Here is a 20,616-nt window from a genome sequence, read left to right as displayed (position 1 = left end):
CAGACCCTGAATTTAAGTCCCATCGAGAAAGAGAGAGAGGGAGAGGGAGAGAGAGAGAGAGAGAGAGAGAGAGAGAGAGAGAGAGAGAGAGAGAGAGAGAGGAGCCAGGCATTAGTGATTCATGCTTATAATCCTAGCTGAAGATAGTTTAGATGCCATTTCCAAAATAATCAGGACTGGAAGTATAACTCAAGTGGTAGTGTGTGAGCCTAGTGATCATGAGGCCCTGAGCTCAAACCCCAGGACTGTAAAAACGAAAAACGAAGTATGAAAAGCTTGGAAACTTTTTTATACATGGTACTTTTCTCAATAAAAATGTACCAGTGACTCATACCTGTAATCCTAAATACTCAGGACTTAATGGTTTGAAGTCAGCCTGGGCAGGAAAAATCCAAAAGACTTATCTCCAATTAACCAACAAAAAGTCAGAAGTAGAGCTGTGATAGAGCACCAGAATTGAGTGAAACAGCTAAGGGACAGTATCAAGACTAAGTTCAAGCCTCAGTACTGATACACACACACACACACACACACACACACACACACACACACACACACAGAGAGAGAGAGAGAGAGAGAGAGAGAGAGAGAGAGAGAGAGAGATTTAAAGGAATAAAGCAACAAAGAAATCCAAAGGTGTACTTTATTCTGAATATACAATGTTTACCTGTAAAAATAAATTTTCTTGAGCAGCAGAGGAATAAAAATATTCATGGTCTGGAGTTAAAAACTCATCTGTTAGGTCCTCAGAAGATTCTGCCGAACAAGTTGATTGCACAGATTGATTCTATTAATAATGTAAGAAAATCACTTTTAAGTTGCTGTTCGTTGTAATCAAACCCCTTTACAACTTAGTAACCATGGGCCTGTCTGAGACTACCCAGAGCCCACAGACAGCTCAGCTGGCTCACCTTGTCTGCCTGCATATGTGCCTCTGCTTGCCTTTTCACAACAAGGTAGTTGTGAACTGCTTGAAATAATTGTGGAGGAGGAATGAGTCCTCCGTCTCAGCATCTCTTTACAGAATGGGTGGAGTTTAAGCAATCTATCTGCTCTAAAACTCTAGGAGAGAAGAAAGGCCCTAGACAACTAAAGCTGATGAACAAATTTAAACACCTTGATCTTTCAAGGGCAGACATAGTTGCATGTTAGTGCCATATGTACAAGAAGGATGAGGCTGCTCAGGACTTGCATGTCTTCTGGTAGTATCATTGGAAAGCAAGTAGAGAAACATGATCTTTACAATAGCAATGCAACTTCAACAATAAAAATAAAATCTTGAGGGCTGGGAATGTGGCTTAGCAGTGAGTGCTTGCCTAGCATACATGAAGCCCTGGGTTCGATTCCCCAGTACCACATAAACAGAAAAAGCCAGAAGTGGTGCTGTGACTCAAGTGGTAGGGTGCTAGCCTTGAGCAAAAAGAATCCAGGGACAGTGCTCAGACGCTGAGTTCAAGCCCCAAGACTGGCAAAAACAAACAAACAAAATTTTGAGCCAGGTGCTGGTGGCTCACGCCTGTAATTCTAGCTACTCAAGAGACTAAGATCTGAGGATTGCCGTTCCAAGTCAGCCAGGGCAGGAAAGACTGTAAGACTCTTATCCCAATAAACTACTGAGAAAAAAAAACAACTCAAAGTGGCACTGTTGCTTAAGTGGTAGAGCACCAAGCTTAAGAAAAAAGAATCTCAGGAACAGTGCCCACACCCTGAGTTTAATAATAATAATAACAGAGTAAAATTTTGAGGACATTTCATTTTGGCCACCTTCACAACCCACCTTTCCCATCCACTTTGAAGTTCAGCCAATATGTACTCTACTTTTCTAGGAGTCCCAGACAACTGTACACAACTACTCTGACAATGTTTATAACTTAACAAAATCAGTGGACCTCGAAGAAAAATGCTTATTAAAATCTTACCAGAGTTTTAACTTTTAAAACAAACATAATTTACAAGAAATGTATCCAATGCCTAATGTATGAAACTGTAACCTCTCTGTACATCAGTTTGACAATAAAAAAACTAACATAATTAAAATATTAAGTAACAGAATTTCCTTTCCATATCTTCTTTTTCTCCTTATTTTGTTCCATCAGAAAACTGGGGGACTGGGAATGTGGCTTAGGGGTAGAGTGCTTGCCTAGCATGCATGAAGCACTGGGTTCAATTCCTCAACATCACATAAACAAAAAGAGCTGGGAGTGGCACTGTGGCTCAAGTGGTACAGCCCTAGCCTTGAGCAAAAGGAAGCCAGAGACAGTGCTCAGGTCGAGTCCCAAGCCCCAGGACAGACCAAAAAAAAAAAGTTTTATGGATTTTCCTGCCCAGGCTGGCTTCAAGCCATTGGCTTCAGATCTCAGCCTACTGAGAAGCTAAGATTACAGGTGTGAGCCACTGATGCCAGCATATGTATATGTGTATGTATATGTATATAAATGTACATATATATGTATATATGTCATATCATATATATTACATATTATATATGATTTTTTTGTGTTTGTCTTGGGCTTAAACTCAGGACCTGGGTGCAGTTACTGAGCTTTTCTCTCAAGGCTAGCACTCTACCACTTTGAGCCACAGCCCCACTTCTGGTTTTCTGGTAGTTAACTGGAGATTAAAAAAAAGTCTCATAACACTTTTCTTCCCAGATTGGCTTTGAACCATGATCCTCAGAGCTTAGAGTCCTGAGTAGTAGACATGAGCCACTGACACCAGCATATGTGTGTGTATGATTCTATAGTTAGTATATATCATTATTATAGATATTATTTTGATATCAAGATACATAAAGACAGGGCTGGGAATATGGCCTAGTAGCTAGAGTGCTTGCCTCGTATACATGAAGCCCCGGGTTTGATTCCTTAGCACCACTTATATAGAAAATGGCCAGAAGTGGCGCTGTGGCTCAAGTGGCAGAGTGCTTGCCTTGAGCAAAAAGAAGCCAGGGACAGTGCTCAGGCCCTGAGTTCAAGGCCCGGGACTGGCCAAAAAAAAAAAAAAGATACATAAAGACAACTCAGTTCTATGTTATTAGATCCTAGGGCTCAACTTGGCTCTCTCTCCAGGTCCAATATTACTTACACTGGAAGATTTCTCAATGGCCACAGATGTACTGAAACTTGCTTGAAAGGCTCCACTATGTTCTAGCTGCTCATATTTTCTGGAAGATGGGCGCCTGATATCTAATGATTATAAAACAATCATGGACATGATAATTCAATGATATTCAGATAGAATGAAAAGAGAAAAAGGCAATGAGAGACATTATATACGCATATTCTACAAAAGCTGGACATACTCCTAGAAAAAAGTGAAAATTGTTAGTTTAGCCTGGTCCCAAAATGTAGTCCTGTGTCATTTTGCCCCTGTCCCATTCAAAAATGATACCTGGTAAGGAACAGATGTTTTTAAGGAAAACAAAACAAGACAAAACCCAAGCTAATAAGACTTTTTGCCTAAGATAAATGATAGTTTTAGATGTCCTTTCCTTTGACTCAAAAACTGTGAAACAACATCCCAACTAGATTGTACGGTAATTACTAGGTAGAAATTCATTCTTCAAAGATTTTTTCTTTTTATTGGGGGGTGGGGGCAGTACTAAAGTTTGAACTCAGTCTCAGGGCTGCTAAACAGGTAGGTGCTTTAGCGCTGAGTCATGCCTCCAGGGCTTTTTGTGCCATTTTTGTTTGTTTTTTGCCAGTTGTGGGGCTTGAACTCAGGGCCTGAGTATTGTGCTCAAGGCTAGTGTGCTACCATTTTGAGCCATAACTCCACTTGCAGTTTTCTGATGGTTAACTGGTGTTAAGAGTATCACAGAGCTGGGAATGTGGCTTAGCAGCAAAGTGCTTGCCTAGCATGCATGAAGGCCTGGGTTGGATTCCTCAGCACTACATAACAGAAAAAGCCAGAAGTGGCGCTGTGGCTCAAATTCTAGAGTGCTAGCTTTGAGTAAAAGAAAGCCAGGCACAGTGCTCAGGCCCTGAGTTCAAGCCCCAGGACTGGAAAAAAAAAAACAAAAAAAAAAACAACAATCTCAAAGACTTTCTTGCCTGGGCAAGCTTTGAACTATGATCTCAGTTTGGCTTGTGCTGGTTATTTTTGAAATATCTAGACCTAGATCCACATATTTTAGGCTTCTCATGGTAGCTAGGGTGACAAGCACATGTCAGCGTGTTCAAGTAGTGATTAAGAAGGGGCCTCATGAACTTTCTATCCAGGCTGGCCTAAAACTTCAATCCTCCCATTCTCAGCATCCTAAGTACCTAAAATTACAGCTGTGTTCCACTGGTACCTAGCTCAGTCTTTTTGTGTGTGTGTGCGCTGGCATTGGGGCTTGAACCCAGGGCTTCAGTCTATCCTTGAACTTCTTTTGCTCAAGGCTAGTGCTCTAACACTTAAGTCACAGATCCATTTCCAGATTTTTGGTAGTTTATTGGAGGTAAGAGTCTCATACTTTCCTGCAGGATTGGCTTTAAACCTCAATCCTCAGATCTCAGCTTCCTGAGTAGCTAGGATTGGGCATGGGCCACCAGCACCTGGCTCAGTCTTAAACAGTTTTAACCTGCAAATTTATAAACTCATGATCATAAATGTTTCATACTATCTCTAGGTTCACCTGGTATAGATTCAGTATATTTATTTTCAGCTTATAATGCAATGTACAGAAACTGCTAATAGTGAGGGTTCACCTTCATCCTACATAAGAAAGGTTAGATTCCTTACTAGGTTAGGTCAGGGCCAGCATCAGTACATGGAGTTTTTTTTGCTTCCTTTAACAAAGGGACTTTGTTCTAATAACTTAAAAAACTCATGAATCGCTGCTTTTCCTTGGAATTCAAGTTTCCCAAAAAAGTAACAAAGAGAAGAGATTAGTGCAAGAAAATATTCCATGTATTTACATATTTCTGAGAGGTGATACACTGTGAAATAGAACATGACAGTATTCACCTAACTCAATTCCCCCAAAATGGACTTACTGGTGAAACTTTGAGGTCCATACTGTCTGACGCGCTTGTCTCTGTCATAGTCGCTGTTGTCTATTTTGCTAAACTTGACATTTCTTTCTGGTTCATTCTTGCTGTGATACTCTACAATTTGCTGCCAATCCTCATTTTCAACACCACTAACAGGGTGCCGTAGCAGGTAATCAGGCTCATTTTCAGACTTATTCTTTAAAGTCAAACTACTCTGCGGATGCCAAGGAAGTAATGGAAGCTGCCCTGCAGCTGCTTTTTCTGCCATTTCTTTCACCTCCACTGGGCACAAGAAAAAAAAAATTTAAAGCCTCACTGTTAACATTAAAAATAAAGGCTTTCATCATGAAGAGACATGTAATACTATTATAGCTCATATAATACCAATAGTTGCCTTTGCACAATTATACCAGCCTAACTTTCCCTGTTTGTCTTAGGAGAAGAAGGGAATACTGATTGAGTAGGGGAAATAACTTCATTTAGTGACTTCAAACAAAAGTTTTTGATGTTGAATTGAAGGCAGCAGCAAATGTGTCGGAGGACCCTCTCTTTTTTTTGGCCAGTCTTGGGGCTTAGACTCAGAGCCTAGATTGCCCCTGAGCTTCCTTGGCTCAAGGCTAGCACTCTACCACTTGAGCCACCACTTCATTTCTGGGTTTTTCTGTGTATGTGGTACTGAGGAATCAAACTTAGAGCTTCACGTGTGCTAGGCAAGCACTCTACCACTAAGCCACCTTCCCAACCCTGGACTCTCTTTTTTGTGTTATTTATTTATTTATTTATTTATTTAATTTGCCAGTCCTGGACCTTGGACTCAGGGCCTGAGCACTGTCCCTGGCTTCTTTTTGCTCAAGGCTAGCACTCTGCCACTTGAGCCACAGCGCCACTTCTGGCCATTTTCTATGTATGTGGTGCTGGGGAATCGAACCCAGGGCTTCATGTATATGAGACAAGCACTTTTGCCACTAGGCCATATTCCCAGCCCCTGGACTCTCTTTTTTATGTAATGAGATAAACAGCATCTGAAACTTTCCGTCTGTAGCAGAAAGAGTATGTACATATATGTCTTTTCCCCCAAATGTTCTATATTACTACTGAAAAAATAAATATTGTATCTTTGGGAGGGGGGGAGGCTTAAACTCAGGGCCTTACACTCTTGTTCAGCTTTTTCACTCAAGGCTGGTGTTCTACTACCACATCTCTACTTCTGGCTTTTTTTCCCTTTGATATTTAATTGGAGATAAGACTCTCCTGCATCTTTCCTACCCAAGCTGGCTTTAAGCAGCAATCCTCAGATCTCAGTCTCCCAAATAGCTAGGATTACAGGCATGTACCACACACAGACACCTGCTTTATCCTTCTAAGTATAAGATAATACTAATATGAAAGGATAATGCTCATAAACTATGTGCTCTCCTACTTGAAGAATGCTTATTTGCTAGATATCTATTGTGTATTTTCTTATTAAATGTTAGATAATATACATTTATATAGACAATAGAAATATGTCTTGTCAAGTCTAAAAATAGAAACATTTCCTTCTGCGGTTTCTAGTCAGAAGGGCTTTGTTTTTAAATTAAAATTATCTCAGCCAGGCACTGGTAGCTCACATTTATAATCTTAGCTACTCAGGAAGCTGAGTTTCTGAGGATTGCAGTTTAAAGTCAGTCAGGAAAGAAAAGTCTGTAAGACTCTTATCCACAATTAAGCACTCAAAGAGCTGGAAGTAGAGCTGTGGATCAAGTGGTAACGCACTAGCCTTGAGCATAAAAGCTCAGGGACCATGCCCATGCCCTCAGTTCAAGCTCCAGAACCAGCACTCACACAAAAATAAACAAATAAAATGACCTTAGAGAAGAAAAATGTGGGAAGACTCTATTATGACCCTAAACAGTAAGATACTTAAGAGATACCAATCATAGTCTTGGTAGATTGCTCAGTGGCATAGCACTTATCTATTATATATAAGGCAAAAACAAAACAGATGTCAATTAATTAAGTTATATATATATATATATTTTTTTTTGCCAGTCCTGGGGCTTGAACTCAGTTCCTGAGCACTGTCCCTGGCTTGTTTTTGCCCAAGGCTAGCACTCTACCACTTGAGCCACAGCACCACTTCTGGCTTTTTCTGTATATGTGGTGCTGAGGAATCGAACCTGGGGCTTTATATATGCTAAGCAAGAACTCTACCACTAGGCCACATTCCCAGACCCTGACTAAGTTACTTTTAACTTCACTTTTCTTCATACTCACTTTTCCATTTCAAGTGTACTTCATCATCTTCATTGTTTCTTGACTTTGCATTGAATATTTCAGAGGACAAATATTCCACATTAATCCTAAATTATAGGGTTATTTGGGAGAATAGGGTAGATAGAAACAATGACACAAATATATCAATTTGTTTCAGTGCCAGAACTCTTAAACCCACAATCATCCTCAAATCCTAGAGCCATTTCTGGATTTGCATTGGCTCATGCCGACCACTAGAGGGCACCAAGCCCCTCCCCATTAAGACTGCAAGACTTCTTACCTGGAAGAGCCCTGGCCAGGGCTAGATGACCCAGGAGGTCTGAGTGCATGACTTGACATTGGGAAAAGTTCACTATTGGGCTGTGTGACTTTGGCTCTGGTACTGGACTCCATAGACCTTTCTTGGCTAAAAAGTGAAAAGAGTGGGCTAGAAGATCTCAAATGTTTAATTTCCAAATTCAGATTTCATGATTCTAAAAATGTACTTGGGAAATTTTCAGAAATAGATGAAAGCCACAGTTGAAATGCAGTTTCGTCAGACAGAAGCCAGTTCCAGGGAAATTCATCCTCCTCGCAATGCTATAAATCAACGGTTCACTCCAGGTTCAGTTCCTGTCCTTCCATCAGAATTGTTACCAGACCCACCATTCATGATAACACAATAGCTAACATTTGTAAAGATAATCCTAAGATATCAGAAGCTGGAAAATGCATTCTGAGAACATCAGTTTAGTATCTCTGAATTCAGGACCCTAACTTGTTAGATCAGTTGTCTGATTTTGGAAAATGTCAATCTCTCTGGTCTAGCATTTCTTATCTGTAAAATAAAGATGTCTTTTTTTCTCTCTAAATATCTCATGATTATAAACATTTTATTTTCTATTAAAGTAACTTCAAAAACGTGGCTCATAGGCTGGGAATGAGGCTTAGTAGTAAAGTGCTTGCCTAGCACACATGAAGCTCTGAGTTTCATTCCTCAGCACTACATAAATAGGAGAAAAAAAAAAAAAGCCTGGGGGGCTGGGGATATAGCCTAGTGGCAAGAGTGCCTGCCTCGGATACACGAGGCCCTAGGTTCGATTCCCCAGCACCACATATACAGAAAATGGCCAGATGGGCTGGGGATATGGCCTAGTGGCAAGAATGCCTGCCTCATATACATGAGGCCCTGGGTTCAATTCCCCAGCACCACATATACAGAAAATGGCCAGAAGTGGCGCTGTGGCTCAAGTGGCAGAGTGCTAGCCTTGAGCGGGAAGAAGCCAGGGACAGTGCTCAGGCCCTGAGTCCAAGACCCAGGACTGGCAAAAAACAAACAAACAAACAGAAAATGGCCAGAAGCGGCGCTGTGGCTCTAGTGGCAGAGTGCTAGCCTTGAGCAGGAAGAAGCCAGGGACAGTGCTCAGGCCCTGAGTCCAAGGCCCAGGACTGGCCAAAAAAAAAAAAAAAAAAAAAAAAAAAAAAGCCTGGGCTGGGGATATAGCCTAGTGGCAAGAGTGCCTGCCTCATATACACGAGGCCCTAGGTTCGATTCCCCAGCACCACATATACAGAAAACGGCCAGAAGCGGCGCTGTGGCTCAAGTGGCAGAGTGCTAGCCTTGAGCGGGAAGAAGCCAGGGACAGTTCTCAGGCCCTGAGTCCAAGGCCCAGGACTGGCCAAAAAAAAAAAAAAAAGCCAGAAGTGGTGCTATGGCTCAAGTGTTAGAGTGCTAGCCTTGAGCAAAAGAAGCTCAGGGACAGTGCCCAGGCCATGAATTCAAGCCCAAGGACAGGCAAAAAAAAAAAAGTGACTCACATCTGTAATTCTAACTACTCAGGATGCTGAGATCTAAGGATCACGGTTTTTGTTTTTGGTTTTTATCTGTCATGGGGCTTGAATTCTGAGCCTGAGCACTGTCCCTGAGCTCTTCAGCTCAAGGCTAGCAAGCCACAAAACCACAGCACCACTTCCAGTTTTCTGGTGGTTAATTAGAGATGAGTCTCATGGACTTTCTGCCTTGGCTGGCTTTGAACCTCGAGCCTCAGATCTCAGCCTCCTGAGTAGCTAGGATTATAGGTGTGAGCCACCGGTGCCTGGCAAGATTCTGGTTTGAAGCCATCCTGGGCAGAAAAGTCCATGAGACTCTTTTCTCCAATTAACCAGCAAAAAGCCCAAAGTTGAGGTGTGGCTCAGGTAGTAGAGTGCCAGCTTTTACTGAAAAAGACAAGAGATAGAGGCCAGACCCTGAATTCAAGCCGCACTACTGGTATGTGCCACACACACACTTGTGCTCTATGGCACAGATATCCTCATTGTTCAAAATGCACTACTCTCCAGATAGACTGAAAACAGGGAAGACAGCTAAAATCAACTTCTTTTAAGAGCTTTTTGGCAACAACTATCAAGAATCTTTAAAATGTTCAAAGCCTTTGACCTAGTAATTCTGCTTCTGGGAATCTATTCTGAGGACATAATCTAAAATTTTTTAAATGTTAGTTTATAAATGACTGTGACCTTGCTCCTAACAGAATAAAGAATGCAACAGACTAAAATTCAACATTGGAAGAAATCCAACAATTTCAAAATAGGTTTACTATAGGTTTAAATAATCATAGAAAAATACTTATTTTCTTCATGTAAAATGATAAATTAGGATTATAAAATTGCCTATATAGGTATGGCAGCACACACCTGGGATTGTAATCCCAGCACTTGTCAGACTGAGAATGAAGATCACCAAGTGACCTCATGGCCACATGAGGTCTAAGGCATAGTGACACAAAGAAATTGCTGACCTACCTACTATTTTGGTTCCTGCTTCTTTCCAAAGTGTTCTTACTTCCTTGAGCATGTTGAAGTTGTTCACCCGTGCTCTGTTTTCCAGGGCTACACAGAGTTGGCAGCTTAAAAAAGAAAAACACTAAAAGCATATTTCAGTGCTTTGAGGAGAGAATTCTATTCACTCTCATATTCTCTTACTGTTATTTGTTAAATGTACAGAAATTACCAGACCTATACTATGAAATATGCCTTGGGCATATTTCACATCTAACAATTCATGTCTAACCTAGAGGCTTCTTTACCCAGAAATGTTGGCCTCCAAGAGCCCAGTCCATACAAATTGAAAAGTGAGCAGACAAAATAGAAATCAAACATTTTCCTCCATACTAATATGACAGATCTTGGTGGCAGAAGCCGTGGGCCTTGGACTCTGGTTCAAGCCTTACTCATCCTAATTCAAGAGCCTTTTAATTTCATTTCCTCACCTATAAAGCGGGGACAATAATACCTCCCAGTAAGGGAATACAATACAAAATACAATAACTGAATGCAGTGTCCCTTACTTCTAATCCTAGCTACTTGTGAGGCTGAGATGAAGAGGACTGAAATTTGAGGATGTCCTCAAACAGTGCATGAGACTTCTAGCCCAACCAATAAAAATCAGGGTGTGGTGGCATTGATCTCTCATTCCACCTAAATGGAAAGTGTACAGGATTGTGATCTAGACTACCCTGATAATAAATGAGATTCTTGGCCAGGTGCCGATGGCTCATGCCTATAATCCTAGTTGAGGTCTGAGAATTACAGTTCGAAGCCAACCCAGGCAATAAACTCCATGATACCCTTATCTCCAATAAACAACTAAAGAAAGCTAGAAGTTGGGGCTGGGAATGTGGCTTAGTGGTAGTGTGACTGCCTAGCATGCACGAAGCCCTTGGTTCTATTCCTTAGTACCACATAAACAGAAAGAGCCAGAAGTGGCACTGTGGCTCAAAGTGGTAGAGCACTAGACTTGAACAAAAGAGCTCAGGGACAGTACTCAGGCCCTGAGTTCAAGCCCCACAACGGACAAAATAAAATAAAATAACTACCTTGAAATTCTACCCTAGAGGACTTATTTCCCAAAACAAAAAGGACCTTGCATACATGTCCATCCCTGTATGGGCAATGTTGTTACCAGGGTTCCATTTGGGCTGCTCCTTTCTCCCATTTTGATTTACCTGATAGTCTGCCTCTGCCTGGTCACCAGTGTTTTCTTCAGTGACTTGGGCAAAAGGTTTCCAGTGATAACCACTTCCTTTCTTTGGCCTTTTGCCAAGATGGCCCCCTTGAAAGTCTTTCATTGTTCTTAGAGAAGTTGCTAGGGTTGGGCAATTGCTGCTGGCATCTGACTGCTGCCCCCATAACAGCTGCATGACAGGAGGAATATAATTCAAAGATGGAGGGCCCACAGCTGGAGGGAAATTGTAGGCATCTGCAAATCTTTTTGAGGTTTCCCACAGAGACCTACACTCCTGCTCCTTCACTGTCGACTTAAGCTTATCCAGTTTCTGCTCGATATTCTTCAGCATATCAGCATTCTGGTGCATCAATGTCTGTGATATCGTGAGATTCAGCACACATTTACTGATATAATCCTCAGTCATAGACCTGCTATTCACTTTGCCCTTGTCCTTTCTGATTGGCTGAGACTGGTTGAGTGAACCAAACGAATCATCATTTTGCCAGTCCCAGTCCCCAAAGGAGAGGCCTGTGTCAATGTCTGAAAAGTAGTCATCTTCATCACAAGAAGTATTCAGTTCTTTCTCCATCTTATCCAACTCTTCTTCCAGAGACTGTAACTCATCTGGCTGGTTTGGTCTTCTCTCCTCAAGAGAGGAAGCCATTTCTGGGTGCTCATCCTCTTTGTAAACTCCCAAGTTCAAACAGCCTGAGTAGATTTCATTGATTTCGAAGCTGAAGAGACTTTCTTGACTTGCACTGAGGCTCCTTGCCTCTTTGGGCACAAGTGGAGGAGGAGGAGGAGGAGGCGGAGGAGGAAGCTCTTGGGCTACCAAACTTGGATCTGGAGACTGAGGAGCTAGTGTTCTTTTCTCGGCGGGAGAAGAGTACTCCTTTGGTGAATGGCTCTGTCTGCCTGTTGAAAACAGTAACAACACACCACTGGTTAAAGTGAAGACAATCAGCAGGTAAGCAAGCAGCCTGCACAAGAATATGGGAGGGAAAGGGGAACTTTTCATTCCCCACTTCCTTAGGAAGTAAAATCCAAGTAAAAGATGAGTGGAGGGGCTGTGAATGTGGATTAGTAATAGAGTGCTTACCTACCTAGCATGCATGAAGCCCTGGGTTCAATTCCTCAACACCACATAAACAGAAAAAGCCAGAAGTGGGCTCTGTGGCTCAAGAGGTTGAGTGCTAGCCTTAAGCAAAAAGGAGCCAGGGACAGTGCTCAGGCCCTGAGTTCAAGCCCCAGGACTGGCAATAAGTTAATTAATTAATTAATTAATTAAATTCAAAGTGGTATACTTCCTTTGTGAATTAACATCATACCTGTCTCCTTTAGCTCCTTGATTTCAAAGACTGGGGCCTCTTTTTGATGTTCTGAAGTTAGTCCTAGATATTCGTTGACTTTAAGCTGGGGTTCATATCTCTGTATCCTGGGACTCTTAGTTGGCGGAGTCCTCTGGGCTCCAATGAACTCCTACAACATTGGAAATATTGTCAAGGACATATTCATAGTTATCTGAATGTCCCTGGTGTTTCGAAGCTTATCTATATGGCAAATAAAATCCCTGCTATGCATTCTGTACATACTGACAGTACTCCTAAGCAGCTTATTTCTTGTTATTCCATACTTTGAAAGCACTACTAGCTGCTATGCATGGAATCTTCACTGTGCCTATAGTGAACCTCTCAGCTCTTCTCAACAACCAGCTTCCCTCACCAAGCAACCTTTTCCCAGCAACAGAAAAGAGTATAATAAAATGAAGATTTCCAAAACTTGGTCTCTGGCTTCTTCTAGGTCTCTCAGTACCTACTTCCCTGACAGGGTTAAGCAGAAATGAACTCCCAACAACATTAGGGCTTGCCTTTAAGTCGTTCTTCAGAATATACCGGATGTCCTGAAGGTTCATAGTCCGGTCTTTCTGCTTGACTTGGATGCCTGACTTAACAATATCATAATAAGGTTTTGGAAGCCTGACGTCAGCTTTTAAATAATTTCCCGAGACTATGGCTTCTTTAATAGTTGAGCCGTCTAAGCCATCCCAGGGTATGCTGTCTGTATGGAAAAGGTCAGAGGAAGAAATATGGTAAACATGTGCTGAAGCTGTATAACTTTAATCAAGTCACTCAACTTCTTTCTTTCTGTAGAAAAACCACCACAAAGTCCATTCACAAGCAAAAAGCCACTTCCCTCACTTACCAGGAAAATCCCTGCTAGAGTCAGAAAACAGTAGAATAACAATCACAGATGTGCTCTCCCCCACCCTATTGGCAGATGTGGCATCATGGACCAAGACATTAGAAGGGATAGCCCAATGCATTTTTTCATCTTATGGGAGGAGGGGTTTCTCCTCTGAAACTGCAAACACCACTAAGAGTAACTGACTGTAGCTTACTCCCTAACTGAATGTAGTTGTATAGTTAGTGTGTGTGTGTACTTATTTATGTGGTACTGAAGTTTGAACTAAGATTTAGAGCTGGGCACCAGTGGCTCATGCCTGTAATATTAGCTACTCAGAAGGACTGAGATCTCAGGACCATGGTTTGAAGTCAGCTTGGGCAGAAAAGTCCCCCTGAGACTCTTATCTCCAATTAACCACTCAAAATCTGGAAGTGGAGCTGAAGCTCAAGTGGTAGAACACTAGCTTTGAGCACAAAGCAGTTCAGGAATAGTGCCCAGGCACTGAGTTCAAGCCCCACAACTGACAAAAAAAAAAAAAAAAAAAGATGCCCACTAAGGGTCTTAGATATAGTAGGCCAGGAACACTACCACTTTAGCCAAACCATTAATTAGCTCCCTTAACTTTTGTTATATTTTTTAATAGGATCTCACGTTTATGTTAAAACAATCCTGGATTATAATCCTATTTATGCTCCTGGATTAATTTGACTGGTTGAGCCAGATTTTTTACTGGTTGAGAAAAGGTCCCATCTTTCTGACTGGAATGGTCTCAAAACATGATCTTATATATCTTCACCATGCAAGTAGCTAGGATAACAAATGTGAAACATCAGGTCCAGCTTGTGCTTCTCTTTCAGGTCACACTGCATATACACCTACTAGCTCTTGCATTTAATTTCCCATTTGTTTCTCTGAAGCAAATCATCTCTTTAAAGGGTGTTCCATAGGGATTCTTAAATGCTGACTCCAATATGTAGTTTAAAAACCTTGCTTGGGATGCTAGGAGTATAGCTCAGTAATGGAACACTTGACTTAACATTTATAAATCCTTGGGTTTAGTCCCTAGCACTGATAAAAAAGAAAAAAACTTTTTTATCATTAATAATCAGATCTATATGATTTTCTGAGTTTTAACAGTTAAAAGGACGAAACATAGTTAAAGAATGCTTGCCGAGGGCTGGGAATGTGGCTTAGTGGTAGAGTGCTTGCCTAGCGTGCATGAAGCCCTGGGTTCAATTCCTCAGCACCATATAAACAGAAAAATCCAGAAGCGGAGCTGTGGCTCAAGTGGTAGAGTACTAGCTTTGAGCAAAAAAGAAGCCAGGGACAGTGCTCAGGCCCTGACTCCCAAGCCCCAGGACTGGCAAAAAAGAAAAAAGAAAGAATGCTTGCTGGTGGGCACCAGTGGCTCATGCCTGTAATCCCAGTGAGATCTGAGAGTCATAGTTCAAAGCCAGCCCAGGCAGGAAAGTCTGTGAGACTCTTATCTCCAATTAACCAGAAAACCAGAAGTGACACTGTGGTTCAAAGTGGTAGAGTGCCAGCCATGAGCAAAATTGCTCAGGGACAGCACCCAGATCCTGAGTTCAAACTCCATGACTGGGGAAAAAAAAGAATGTTTGCCTAGCAAACATGAGACTCTAAGCTGAATCCTCAGACACACACACACGCATGCATATGTACACACACAGTTTCTCTTTAGATCATATAAATCTTTCCCTTTGGTCTATAGGCACAGCTCAAATTGTAGAGCACTTGTCTAGCAAAAATGAAGCTGAGTTCAAACACCAGTATCACCAAAAACAAGTAAAAAATCAACAGTAAAAGAAAAAGATTTCTTGGAGATTGTCTTATGCCTTGTGTGTGCACATGTACACATACTCGTATATGTACACCAGTCCTGGAGCTTGAACTCGGGGCCTGAATGCTGTCCTTTAGCTTTTTTTTTTGTTACTGTTGTTCAAGGCTAGCCCTCTACCACTTAAGCCACAGCTCCAATTCTGACTTTTTGGTGGTTAGTTGGAGTTAAGAGTGTCACAGAGGGCTGGGAATATGGCCTAGTGGTAAAGTGCTCGCCTCATATACATGAAGCCCTGGGTTCGATTCCTCAGTACCACATACATACAAAAAAGCTGGGTGTGGTGCTGTGGCTCAAGAGGTAGAGTGCTAGCCTTGAGCAAAAAGAAGCCAGGGACAGTGCTCAGGCCCTGAGTCCATGCCCCAGGACTGGCAACAAAAAAAAAAAAAAAAAGAGTGTCACAGACTTTCCTGACAGGGTGACTTTCAAACTTTAATGCTCAGATTTGAGCCTCCTGAGGAGCTAAGATTACAGATGTGCACCACTAGTCTCCAGCTCCATCTTACATAAGATATATTTTACATCTTCTGAGAAACCTTCAAGAATTTCCTTGAAGAAACTATTTTCAAAGTCCTGTACTTTTTTTTTTCCTTACTATCAGTGATAGGGCTTAAACTTATGGCCTGGACACTGTCCCTGAGCTCTTTTTACTCAAAACTAGCGCTCTACCACTTTGAGACATAGTACCACTTCCATTTTTCTGCTTGCTGATTGGAGATAATAGCCTCGTGGATTTTCTTGCTTGGTCTGGCTCTGAACCATGATCCTCAGATCTCAGCCTCCTGAGTTCAAGCCCCAGGACTAGCATACACACACAAAAATACTTTGGTCAATTATTAATGTGCTCCTTGATCACCTGTTAAAATTTCTTGTATGATCATGGAATAGCTGTAGATATCAGACTTGATGGTGGCTGTCTTTTGTAAGATCACTTCCGGTGCAGCCCAATTGTAGAGCTGGGTTGGAAGGGGTACTCGAGTCAGGTCCTTAAGCACACCATTGTTCTGTCTGTAGAAGGAAACACACAAGACAGAGACACTTCTTAAAGGATCACTGTGATTATCACACACTGCATTTAGATATTTGCCTGTAAAGACTGCCAATCTCTTTGAACTTCTGGAAACATAGCTAGACAATGACTGATTCATGCTTCCTCCAGCCTACGTCAATACCTTACCATTCATGCTCACTCTGGCCCTGTCTATTCCTCACTTCATTTAGTCATTTTCTCCTACAAGTTTATTCAAATTACAAGGGCCTTCCTTTGTTTATTCTAGTATGCTAGGCATATTACCACTTCCTGTATTTTGTCTTGGCAGTTTCTTCTTCCTGGCATGCTCTGCCCACAGATGCTAGCATGAATGGCTGCTTCCACTGTTGGAGGTATTAAGTTTGAAAGCCACCTCCTCAAGGAATCCTTCCCTGATAACCTACTCAAAAGTAGCCCTAGCCCGGTGCTGGTAGCTGTTACCTGTCATCCTAGCTACTCAGGAGGCTTAGATCTGAGGATAATGGTTCAAAGCCAGCCTAGACAGGAAAATCCATGAGACTCTTATCCCCAATTAACCACCAGAAAACCAGAAGTGGCACAGTGGCTCAAGTAGAGCCACTAGCCTTGAGCTGAAGAGCTCAGAGACAGCACCCAGGCCGAGTTCAAGCCCCACAACAGACCAAAAAAAAAAAGTATCCCTGTTTTATTGGCTATAGAACACTTATCTAAACTTGTTTTCATTTATTTGATTTGTTTCTACTCCACTATTACCAGCTTCCTGACAGTAAGCACCTTATATGTCTTTGAAATCACTACATCCCAAGTTTACACTATGGTTGTGAGGCTTGCTACTGAATACTCTTTCAAGACTTCCCCAAAGTCCCATTTGCTTTATCAAAGCCACTTTGGTTTTCTCTAATACCTCCTGATTGCTTCTTTTCTGAACACCTGCCCCTTTGGAGACAAGTCCTCTCAGTTCGATACACAAAGGTTCACTGATCTGCATGAATAACTCATCTTCCCAACCAGATGAGTTAAGTCAGAGAATCCTAGGTCTCCTAGGCCAATGAATCCTCAGAGTGAGGTTGGTTTTGATGTCTACCCACAACTGTCATGATAATCAAATGAGATCATAGATGTGGAAATGCTTGGTGAGCCACAAAGTACTCCACCAAAAAAGGAATTCATTTGGACATTATGGCAGGCATTCAGTAAAGATTTGGTAATTAGATGGCTGATCATGAAGAATTGTTTTTGGATGGGTGCTGGCAGATCACACCTGTAATCCTAGCTACTGAGGATGGTAAGATCTGAGGGTCTCATTTCAAAGCCATCCTGGGCAGGACAGTTATTACCTCCAATAAACTACCAAAAAGCTGGAAGTGGAGCTGTGATTCAAGTGGTAGAGCACTGGCCTTGAGCAAAAAAGCTAAGAGACAGGTTGGGAATGTGGTTAGTGGTAGATTGCTTGTTTAGCATTCATAAAGCCCTGGATTCAATTCTCAGCACCACATAAACAGAAAAATCTGCAAGTGGCACTGTGGCTCAAGTGGTAGAGTGCTAGCCTTGAGCAAAAGAAGCTCAGGAACAGTGCTCAGGCCTTGAGTTCAATCCCCAGGACTGGTCCAAAAAAAAGCTAAGAATCAGCACCTAGACCCTGTTTCAAGCCCTAGTACCAGCAAGGAGGAAAAAAAAAACCTTTTGAAAATACAAGAAACAGGGCTGGGAATCATGGCCTAGTGGCAAGAGTGCTCGCCTCATATACATGAAGCCCTGGGTTCGATTCCCCAGCACCACATATACAGAAAATGGCCAGAAGTGGCGCTGTGGCTCAAGTGGCAGAGTGCTGCTAGCCTTGAGCAAAAAGAAGCCAGGGACAGTGCTCAGGCCCTGAGTCCAAGACCCAGGACTGGCAAAAAAAAAAAAAAAAAAAAATACAAGAAACAATAAGTTCTTTACTAGTCTAGCATAATGATAGACTTTAGAGAGGGATGGGTATCTCGGACTTTGAGAAAACTTCTCTAATGTTTCTTCCAGCTGAACTTTTGATAAATATCAGTGAGTTCAAGGTATCACAAAATTATAAAATCTACTACTGGATAGTTAGGTGTGGCCTGATATACTGTGGGTATGCATGCACACTTAATATGTATTTATATACTTAATGTATAAATTGGGTATATTCATTATACATTTATATATTAAATTAATTAATGTCTTATAAAAGATAGTTGATGGGGCTGGGAATATGGCCTAGTGGCAAGAGTGCTTGCCTCGTATACATGAGGCCCTGGGTTCGATTCCTCAGCACCACATATACAGAAAATGGCCAGAAGTGGCGCTGTGGCTCAAGTGGCAGAGTGCTAGCCTTAAGCAAAAAGGAAGCCAGGGACAGTGCTTAGGCCCTGAGTTCATGGCCTATGACTGGCCAAATAAAAAAGATAGTTGATTTCTTTTTGGCAGTCCTGGGGATCAAACCCAGAGCTTCATGAATTTTAGGCAAGTGCTCTTCCATTGAGCTGTATATATCCTCAGATCCCAGAATAGGCAATAGAATATTTTACTGCCAGAATTATAAATACAAGTAGTTTATATCCTGAGACACTAACATGCTTGACTCTTCAATTTAGAAAACAATTCAACAAGGAAACATTCCATTTCAGGCTCTCATGCTTGTCTAAACCTTGGGCAAGGAGTCAGGATTTGAACTCAGGGCCTTCTGCGTGTTTAACTTGCATTCTACCACTCAACCAATTGACTTTTTTCTGGTTTTGAGATAGAATTTCATATACTTTTCTGCTCAGGCTGGCTTTGAACTGAGATCCTCCAGGTCTCAGCCTCTTGAATAGTCAGATTATAGTCATGAGCCACCAATACCCAGCAACAAGTCACTTCTTTTATTTCTTCTCATCTTCTTTTCTATTAAAGATAGCTGATGGGGCTGGCCTGTCAATGAGCAAAAGCATTATATACCAAGCTCAAGTTCTAGTCTCAGACAAAAATAAATAAAGATAACTGGGGAATGGTAGGAGTGGTAAAGAACTGAATCTAATCTCTAGTACCACCAAAACAAACAAAAACAATCTAGGGACATGGCACTAGTAGTAGAATGTCTGCCTAGATCTGAGTTGAAAAGAAATAAAGACATCCAGGTGGGATAAGGGAGACCTTTCTGGCTGTCACTTTAGAAGAGTTATTTTCAAGGCTTCAGCTTTGACACCATTAAAATGACATTTAGCGGGCTGGGAATGTGGCTTAGCAGTAGAATGTTTGCCTAGCATGCACAAAGCCCTGGGTTCAAATCCTTAGTACTACATAAACAGAAAAAGCCAGAAGTGACGTTGTAGCTCAAGTGGTAGAGTGCAAAAAGAAGCCAGGGACAGTGCCCTGGCCCTGAGTTCAAGCCCCAGGACTGGCAAAAAAATAAAATAAAATAAAATTATATTTAGCTTCAGCTATGTAACACCATTTGCAAGGTCAATTCTAGCTCTAGGGACTCCCTTAACAAGAAGTTAAAGAATAAGAAAATCTGCTGTACCAATTTTACCCCGAGACGCAGTGCTACCCTTGATAATACAATTAAACAAATATACACATGTAAAGTGGCACTAAAAATAAATATATAACTTAAAACTATTTTGTATTCTTAGATCATCAATTCTTTTTTTTTTTTTTAATTTTTTCCATGCTGGTACTGGGGTTTGAACTCAGGGCCAGAGCACTATCCCTTAGCTTTTTTGTTCCAAGCTGGTACTTAAGAGCCACTGTTGGGGTTTTGGTGGTTAAGTGGAGATAAGAGTCTCACCAACTTTCCTTCCCAGATCAACTTTGAGCCAGGATTCTCCTATTTCAGCTTGCTGAGTAGCTAGGATTACAAGTATGAGCCACTAGCCCTGGGAAGATCATCAATTCTTGTCATTAGCTTACGAAGAAAGGCACACTGGCTGGCTGTGATGGTATATGCCCGTGCTCCCAGTACTTGGGAAGCTGAGTCAAGAGGATCATGGGGTTCAAATCCAGCCTGGACTACATAGTGAGACACTGTCAGAAAAGCAGGAAAGGGGAAAGAGGAAGGACTGTTAGAACTACAGTGACTCGATGACCGACACTTCTTCCTGAAATTCCATTCTGAGGTCAACAAGCCTAAATAAGAATCCATGCCTTCCTGCTATGCCCAGTGCAGTTCTCAGTGACCAGAGTTACCTCACTTTCCTTGTCTTGGCCAGCTGTTGACCCCAGTTTCTCAGTGCATTTCACTTCTTTCCTTTCCATTTGGCTCCCTAGCTCCACCTGGTGGCCTCCTAAGCTCATCTTCCCATACTCAACCTCTAGTTCTAGCCTCCTCATGCCCCTAACCAATCAACTG

The 20,616-nt window shown here is 41.8% G+C and overlaps 1 protein-coding gene across 1 annotated transcript in view; it reads right to left on the bottom strand.

Annotated features, from left to right (window-relative positions):
* The window catches only part of Tex14 (testis expressed 14, intercellular bridge forming factor), a 68,437-nt gene that overhangs the window by 28,989 nt on the left and 18,832 nt on the right, over positions 1 to 20,616 (bottom strand). The window contains exons 10-19 of the mRNA XM_048365533.1: positions 16,116 to 16,267; positions 13,085 to 13,275; positions 12,546 to 12,696; positions 11,216 to 12,132; positions 10,014 to 10,117; positions 7,513 to 7,638; positions 7,233 to 7,318; positions 4,980 to 5,258; positions 3,085 to 3,185; positions 668 to 787 (exon numbers count right to left, since the gene is read on the bottom strand). Coding sequence (XP_048221490.1) covers positions 668 to 787; positions 3,085 to 3,185; positions 4,980 to 5,258; positions 7,233 to 7,318; positions 7,513 to 7,638; positions 10,014 to 10,117; positions 11,216 to 12,132; positions 12,546 to 12,696; positions 13,085 to 13,275; positions 16,116 to 16,267 — 2,227 coding nt within the window. The remainder of the gene's footprint in view (positions 1 to 667; positions 788 to 3,084; positions 3,186 to 4,979; positions 5,259 to 7,232; positions 7,319 to 7,512; positions 7,639 to 10,013; positions 10,118 to 11,215; positions 12,133 to 12,545; positions 12,697 to 13,084; positions 13,276 to 16,115; positions 16,268 to 20,616) is intronic.

Source organism: Perognathus longimembris, chromosome 17 (genome assembly GCF_023159225.1).
Source record: "Perognathus longimembris pacificus isolate PPM17 chromosome 17, ASM2315922v1, whole genome shotgun sequence".
Classification (NCBI taxonomy): Eukaryota; Metazoa; Chordata; class Mammalia; order Rodentia; family Heteromyidae; genus Perognathus; species Perognathus longimembris.
The sequence above is the reverse complement of the archived record's forward strand: the minus strand, read 5'-3'. Positions and strand labels throughout refer to the sequence as shown.